This window comes from Lolium perenne, chromosome 3 (genome assembly GCF_019359855.2).
Source record: "Lolium perenne isolate Kyuss_39 chromosome 3, Kyuss_2.0, whole genome shotgun sequence".
In the NCBI taxonomy this organism is placed as follows: domain Eukaryota; kingdom Viridiplantae; phylum Streptophyta; class Magnoliopsida; order Poales; family Poaceae; genus Lolium; species Lolium perenne.
Window position 1 is genome coordinate 148,529,993 of NC_067246.2, and position 8,383 is coordinate 148,538,375.

At 40.0% G+C, this 8,383-nt stretch overlaps 1 protein-coding gene across 1 annotated transcript; it reads right to left on the reverse strand.

The window, feature by feature from the left end:
* Nucleotides 1–426: 426 nt before the first annotated feature.
* Nucleotides 427–8,015, reverse strand: LOC127326944 (poly [ADP-ribose] polymerase 2). The gene is made up of 19 exons (XM_051353742.2): nt 7,730–8,015; nt 7,097–7,445; nt 6,830–7,015; nt 6,597–6,724; nt 5,797–5,878; nt 5,321–5,553; nt 5,121–5,247; nt 4,511–4,566; nt 4,211–4,284; nt 3,566–3,612; nt 3,405–3,454; nt 2,919–2,981; nt 2,563–2,643; nt 2,159–2,269; nt 2,000–2,075; nt 1,549–1,691; nt 1,228–1,301; nt 853–958; nt 427–780 (listed from the first exon to the last, which is right to left on the reverse strand). Exons 1-19 carry the CDS (start codon nt 7,811–7,813, stop codon nt 685–687), a joined length of 2,166 nt encoding a protein of 721 aa, XP_051209702.1. The 5' UTR covers nt 7,814–8,015; the 3' UTR covers nt 427–684.
* Nucleotides 8,016–8,383: the final 368 nt, after the last annotated feature.

An 8,383-nucleotide genomic window follows, 5' to 3' on the forward strand; every position in this document is an offset into this window, starting at 1 on the left:
TTGTCAAGCATTTGCCTATGTTGGTGCAGAGGCCCGAGGCTATACCAAAATCATCAACAATCGCAGTGAAGACTACGAAATCTAGCACGGTGGAACGTAAGAAAGTTTCGACATCATCCACATAAATTGATGTGCGGTGGCGCAGATTGCGCAAGTAGAGTTAGCAGTCCCTCGCTCGAGGCCTTCACAATCACCAAACGTGTCATATCTATCTTGTAACTCAGACTATAGGTACTGCAGAACTAAGATACATTCATACGCCATTGTGTATACTCCCGATTTTTTTTAATGTATTTCCACTTATCCTTTTCCGCCAAAACCCAGTCCCGTTTTCACTTCAGTTTCCGCTTAAAATTTAAAATAGCTGACTTATGAATCTTCAAAGGGAATAGCTCACAGCGTAAGGAATTTCTCATCCGCAAGCGATTGAAAAAAAAAAGTAAGTTACAGTTGATTTTCATAAAGTCTTTAATCTAGAGAAGTAACATTCATTTCGATACTGGCTTGCCTTTATATACACACACAGGATCAGCCATCAGAATCTGAAATCCTGCCTTAAAATGGGAGGAAAGGCCTACACATTTTGCTCACAGAAAAAGATTTAAGGCCCCAAAAGTGGTTGCTGTGATGGAAACGTTATGATCACAGCATTGGCTCCAGCTTCCAGGTTCTCACCAAACTGGTCTACCGTCTCTTGAAGTTGAAGGAAACATGGAGGACGTACCGCATCCTTATCTGATCTATGTTGTAAACAATGTATTCGTTGTACAGCAAGCTACCCTGCAACCAGAGAGGCGGTGCATAATTAATCAAAGTGCTTCTGTATTCTACATGGTTGCGAGGTGAACGTACCCTCTTTGAAGGTTCCTCTTTGGGTTTTCCTAGTGGAACAACCACACCATCATCAGTGATCTTTGACTCCGCTATGTTTGGTGCCATCTGGCCAACTCCTTTAGTGCTGCATCAAAATAATTGCAACCAGATGTTTCTCATGCTCATATCAAGTAGCGACAGCAATATTTATGTTAGAAATCAGTACAGCATATAGAAATAGATGATATATCATGTTGATAATTATGTTCTAAGAAAGAGACACATTAAAGCTTCTGAAGAGGTTTCAGTTGATAGGAATGTGCACTTTACAGCATAATGTAATACTAGTGTAACTTTTTGAATTAACAGGTTAGTATTGTAATTTATCAAAAGCATTTTGCTTCAGTAACTGACCTTAGTTTTCCCTTCGGCAGGTCATTAGCATTGTAATCTGCAGTTAGTAGTTCATTCATATCGCCCAGTGCAACCTGAGAAATATAAGTTAAGAGAATGTTAGAAGCAGACCTCACAGAGAAATGTAAGTTATCAACACACGGATAATTTTAGATAACTTGAACAAAAATGGTTGGGCTCTTGAGACCATGGCTCAATCAGAAAAGACAAGGTGATTAATACAATCACTGAAGAAAACACAGTCAGTCAAATGGTTGCACTAACATGCAAAATTGTATGCTGAAATTGTAATATCTTGGGAGGCGACAACAACGAACAGACCTCACAGAGAAGCAACACCCCAGATCTAGATGTTTCTGAAGCATAGCAGTAGTTTGCACTCTTGGAGAACATATCAGCGAAATAAACCCCTTTTCCAAACATGTAGCCAGTAACAGGTGCTTCAGGAGGGGCAATTCTCAAACCTGAGAGGAATAACAATGTTAGTTTTAAAACTGACATTCATTATGCTAACAAACAGTTCTGGTTTTAAACAAGGGTGATGATCATGAAGGGAGGCTCCACAGGGAAATGGATTTAAATGATAATCAAGCATCAAATCATGCATGTGAAGGTAAATTAGTATTTCCATACATGTGACAAAACCTAAATGCTGTTTCTAGGAACTCCAGGAAGAGCAAATAGTATGTCATAACTCATAAAACAAACGAAGAAAGCTGAGTGAATTTATCTTCCATACTTATACTTGTGAATAAAAAGCATGATATATTACCCTGAGAAAAGATCCCAGCCCAGTTGGACAGACGAGAACCATGCCATAAAAGCATCCTATTTCCTGCACTAGCATACTGCACAGATATTGAGAATCAGACATTTATAGTACTAGTTCTTTGCGATGCTTACACACGGCAGATTAGGAAGACCCACTGACCTTCTGAAACCGCTCTGTTTCGCCATGTCTTGACACCTTAAACATTTGCAATACGTCAATAGTATAACCTGAGTGCGTTTTCCCATGCGTATTCGCCAAATATGTTTTTATCTGGCAGCAGAAAATTTCAAATGTGGTTAACTGAAACTATTATCAGAGTGAACTTGACAAATATCAACATTAGCAAGAGTAAAGGACTAAAAGGGAGTGGACAACAAAAACTAATGTCATTCAACGTGCTAATTCGATCTCTGCTAATAAAATACTCTCGGCCATTTTCAACGAAGGAAATGTAAAAAAAATTCTACATTTAAGTTGTTACAGTGACAGTTGCTACCTTTATGCACCTAGCGACCAACATGGAATGTCTAAATGTAAATAGAGATTCTTGGTAGAATTATTACCATAGAGTACTCTTCAGATTGAACTTCTAGAGGCGTAAAGTCACAACGAAGTTGGTTGTATCGAGCATACAGTGGATCCTCCTACATTGTGAAACATGTTAAAGTTAGGTTGCAACATGTGTAAGGATAAACATGTACAAATAATGCTTTAGTCACTTAAACAATGATAATTTGTTTAAGCAACAAGTAGAAATTCATATTGCAGTTATTATTATCCAAGACAGGCTGAAAATGGAGATTTTGCACAAGAACCACAAGCTTGAAAATCTAAGATAAATGGAGAGTGTTCAATTGATAAGAACTTATAAATGCGGATATCAATCTCTGCAATTCGATTAATTTGCAAAATATCCTACCTCATCACTTGAACCATCCTCCAGAAGCTTAGTTGCAATTTCAATCTCACCAAGGGCTTCAACCTATGAAAAAACATCAGAGGTAGCACTGAGAAGATTCTATAGAAACAGGGGTAGTACAGAACTAGAGATAAAGCTGTAATTCATAGAGGGCATAATATATTTGTGAGAAACGATTTGAATGTGAAACTACAATCAACATAAATTTTAAACAACCCTGATAACTTTTTTGAGAAGAATGGCAGGTAAGTTTTCTTCCATAGACAGTATATCTGATGGAGTCTAGAAGATAAAAAATAGCATACATATAAGAACACTAGTATACTCGAAAGGACCAAAGGAGGCTGCACTCTATAAATCTAAAATCTCTATTCCAAAGATTCGTTGTTCTAAAAGTTTGCTCGAAAAGAATTATTTGTTTAGCATAAGATTTAAACATTTCAAGACAGTTAAGTGCTCAAATTAACCCAAAAATATTAGTATTACCATTTCCAGCTTAGCTTTTAATTTTTGAGGAGTGTCGATAACGTATTCACCTGTCAGATGAATTTTTTAGAAGGTCAGATTTACTCCTAGAAGGTACAAATCATAGCTGAATTGTGAAATGGTGACTGTAAGTTCAGTTAATCTATAAAGTTGATACTCACGCATCTTCTTGAAACCAAAGTCATGTGGAATCACGGTGTAGAATTCCCTGTCACCAAAGGTAAGAACATCACAATAAACACAAATCATCTAGCCTTTAAAGGACGTCAATTACAAATATAGGAAAAAAGAAGTCATGCATTCATAACTATCATCAATTCATGCAAATGTTTCCACAGAAATCTTTGCTATCTCAGACTCCAACATAGGAAGGCAACCATAACCTATAATCATATCCTAGTGAGCAAACCATTCAGTAAGAATCGAAACCTGATGATTTGTTATTATTCAAAGATGACCTAGCTTGCACTAAGAAATTGGCATGTTTAGTTGTTATAAATGGTTGCTGCAGTCAAATCTTTGTCTTTACTCTTATATAGATCCGAGTTGGTGGCCGTCCTTCCACCCATATGAGATCACCTATTAAGTTAGCAAGAAATTAACTACCGAAATCATCATACATTTAATGTAGTAGACATATCATTAACTTTTGATTTACTCTTTAGATTAACGTTTAATTTTAGATTTTTTTTGCATAAGTCTTAGGACTATGATGACACAAGGTTTAAACAACTCAAGCAATGCAAAAAAAAAAACTGAAGCAGGGCCTGATCATTTGGCTACTACAAAGAAAAGTATAGACTCACCCAGTCAATTGTTCAAGCTGTCTCCTGTCTGCTCGTGAAATAACACTGGAAATCCTGTTTAGAACATCATAACCCTATGGAAAGATATGAAACTCATCATCAGAATAGAGAGACAAGACAGGATAACGGAAAATTAAACCAAGACCTTGAAATCCAAACTGTTACTGCATATGACAATAAGATCAACATCTAACAGAAGTTCTAGAATCCATGTTACTAATGTGTGGTTTTCTTCAAAATGTAATCTTATATCCATGCTGAATTCATACTTCCTGACAAAGAAGCATCAATATAACTCACCTTAAGTATTGTTGATTTGCTCAGTTTTCCAAGAGGAAGTTTATCAGCATTATAACCTAGTTGGATAGGCAAGATGAATTAGTATAACAGAAAATGCTACACGGTTAAGTAACAGGAATATACATGTAATAAAAGAACCTGTAGAACGATATAGAACATAAAAAAGTCCAAGCAAACTAATTCAACTCCGGTAGTTGAGCAGATGATCATATTTGGCCATTAACTATTTCTGATCATATTTCTTCATAAAAATAACTCCCATAGTTATAACTGCTGAATCATAGAAACCGAAGTTGCACGGATATGGGTACACATCAGCATATGAAGGAGTTGATACATCATTGAAGATTGCATTAAAAAAATGAACATCAAAGCCCTTTTCCCAAGCAAGATGGGGTAGGCTAAATATGAAACCCAACAGGAACAAACGGAAACCAAAACAAGGAGAGAAAAAAGAAAACAAGGAACAAGTAAGATTCTGGCACTATGCTGCATCTGATAATGTTACCATTATGCAAGCATATAGATATAGATAAGTAGCTCACTGTAAATAGATGAATATTATGATGCTCTCGTCAGTTGACAAGGCATAAATCATCAAGTGGCTTACCTATTTCCATCATTTGCTGCTTCATCATGCTTATATTGCAAATGAGGGATATGAATTGTGCAGTTCGAGTTTCAAGCTTTGTCGCTTTTATCTGATCGGCAATGGAACCTTTCTTCTGAATCTGAGTCTAAAATTGAATACCAGACGATTAAAAACAACAGAGGTGAAAAACTGGTAATGAAACTTAAGTCAAAACTCACTGTTTCCTTGTCAACTTCACCGTAGTCCATTTCAAGCCAAGCGTATTTCTTTGCATAAAACTTGAAACTCTTGCGGTTGGACCAAGCGTTATTAGTTTTATCCTCAAACTTCCCTTCAAACTCATATATTGCTTCATCTCGTGTTGAAAAGGGACCATGTAGCTTTTGTTGACCTCGTGCCCCTACTCTCCCCCATCTATTGTAAACCAGGAAGCTTCCGCCAGCGTCAGATTCTACAGTTAACAAGCACTGGTTAATTTTTTTTATTGAATATTGTTATTATTTATAAGGCGAAAAATGCATTTCTGTGCGACATGTTCCAAAAATAAATAGCACTGAAGTAGATGAAAGCAAAAAAAAGGAAGTGTCCAACATTTCATTGAAGTAGACATTCTCGCTTAAAAATGCAGTGGATAAAGACATTCTCAAGGGAAAAAAAGGTGAGCAAGTAAGCAACAGTAACTTGCAGGACAAACCTAAAGCTTGAATGATATAGAACTTATTGTTGTTGTCTCCAACATTAGTCTGGTTCATGGTGGCATCATAAATCTCATTACCCTGCAATAAAATATGTATATATATCATAAAGATGAGAAGAAAAATAGTAGAAGGAACATATAACTGTTCAGATCAAAGCATATCAGTTTTAAGGTAGTTAAATATTGGGATTCGATTGTAAGGAGATGGCCATAAGGAAGCTTTGAAGGTAATGTACACGGTGAATACTGAAATGGCCAATTAGGGATGCCATTGTAAGTTTTCATTGGTCTATTCTCTAAACACGTAGTAGAGTTAGGCCTGCTATGGTGGTACATAGAGATGCAAGTGGGTCAATATTAGGGCACCCTCTACCCTCTTTAGAGCAAAAAAATGAACTAATTTCTGCAAAATGATGAGATCATCAGAAAAGTTAGTCCATTTTGTTGGACGAAAGAGGGTAGAGGTTCCCCTAATATTGAACCACTTGCATCTGTAGTTAGTGATACATTTGGGTGTCACAAAGGGCTATCACATTTATGAATATTTACAGACAAAGTGGACATGATGTAATGTACCAGGATCCATATTGATGAGAATATTTAGTTTGAACAGAAGGAGATCAAATTGTCTAAGTTTGACATTCAATCGTTCAATGAAGAATCATGTTTTGCTCTAAACTCGCCAAATATGCATACTGCTTAGGTAATAGGAATTCAGTGACACATGGTTACAATTGAAGTGCACATCCAAGGTGCAGTACATGTAGGGAGAAATAGTCAATAATGAACTCACGCACCACTTGCAGTACATGATAGGCCACTTTTATGTGGTCAGGGATGTGCTCGTCCAGCACTGCAGCACCTTTCTTCGTGGCTGTGACTATCTTCTCCTTTTTCACCTCTTCCTCAACGTCCCCAACACCACCTGCACCAACAAGATATGTAAACAGCCAAGCCAAAGAACAGTTGAGTGGATAAAGTTGAAACCTCACCCTCCAGTAACCAAAATGAGGAACTCAGATGAACCAACCTTTTGCAACTTTCTTCTTGTCCTGAACAGCACCATCAGCAAGTGGCGCAGAATTAGCAGGGGTCGAGAGTAACCTCTCAATAACATCCTTCTTGGTCCCATTAGCCGCGAGACCCCGTGCCCTGGCCAATGCCTGCAGCTCACGGTAGCCCATGCCCTCTAGCTGTGTGGCATCCAGCGTAACATCTGTGGCCCATGCCCTCAATCAGGTACAATCAAAATCCTAGCCTCCAATGAACAATATACAGAAACTACATATAAACAAACCTCCTGATGCTTCCTTCTTGTCCTGAACAACAGTTGCCGTGGAAGTAGCAGGGGTGGAGAGCAGCCTTTGCATAACATCCTTCTTGCTCCCATTAGCATTGAGCCCTCGTGCCTTGGCCAAAGCCTGCAGCTCGCGGTAGCCCATGCTCCCTAGCTTCACCGCATCCGACGGCACGCCATTTTCCTCCTCATTGTCAGCTCCAGCACGCCTTTTTCTCTTCCTTTTGCTGTCGCCGTCCGCTTCCCCGTCCATGACCACACCATCCATGCCATCCGCATTGCATATCTCGGCTGCAGGAGGAGCCGGCTCCTTCTCTTCCTTACGAATGGCAGCGTCCAGCTTTCGCACCTGGTGGAGAAGGCATCGCAGGAAGTAAGTCGCAAGGGCAATCCCCATAGGTGCCGATGTTTGTAATAAGCATAATAAAGATAAACAGCACAGGAGCAACACGTGCGGGCATATGCACGAGCACATGGTGCGCGCGTTTGGGCAACTAAACCGTGCGCTCGACCGAAAATGCTGGAGAGGAACCGCCGGGGCCAGGTGACGCGAGCAGACTGAGGGGGGCGTGCCGCGGCTAGCCTAGTAGGCGAGATTACAGAGAAAACAGATTACAAGGGAATGCTACTCACGAGCGCCGGCTTGGTGCCGGAGGGGTCGAGGCCGCGGCGCTGCAGCTCGGCGCGGAGCTCCTCCACCCGCAGCTTCGCCGACATCTCTCACCTTCACCCTCCGCCTGGCTCCTTTGGGGTTCCTGGAAGATTCTACAAGGGTTCGGAGGGGCGGCGGAGAGATTGGTGGCAGGTCGCGTGGCGGTGAGAGAGGGATTTGTAGGAGAATAGAGGGTGTGGGGATGGAAATTTTTGTTTGGGTTTTGAGGAATTTTGGGTGGGTTATTGGGGTTAAGAGTCTATTCCTTCCTGGAGAAGGAGGTGGAGCGCACGGAGAATTGGAGACGAGCGGGAACTGGAAATGTTTTTCCATCAAAAGAATATTGAAAAGGATTTTACAATTTTTTTTTTTTTTGAGACCCCTCGATCTGTGTTACAGCTGTAGCATCTGAACTTATGCACTAACTCAACACCACACTCACACCACACACACGCACACCACTAGTGCACAAGCTAGACTCTAGAACTATACACACAGCACACATAATTTGGGTGTCCCTAGGAGCTAGTAGTTGTGGCACATATGTGTGGAGGGGATTTTATTCTGGGGCAGAGCCCCCGGTGAGACACCAGAAAATCGTCCCTCATGAGAATCGATCTCGGGCGGGCAGGCTG

Coding starts and splice junctions, on each gene's coding strand:
- LOC127326944 (XM_051353742.2), bottom strand. CDS start 7,813: ATGTCGGCGAAGCTGCGGGTGGAGGAGCTCCGCGCCGAGCTGCAGCGC. Junction 7,016..7,096: donor CAAGAAGGAAGCATCAGGAG/GTTTGTTTATAT, acceptor CATGGGCCACAG/ATGTTACGCTGGATGCCACA. Junction 3,613..4,210: donor CAGCTTGAACAATTGACTGG/GTGAGTCTATAC, acceptor CTTTGGTGACAG/GGAATTCTACACCGTGATTC.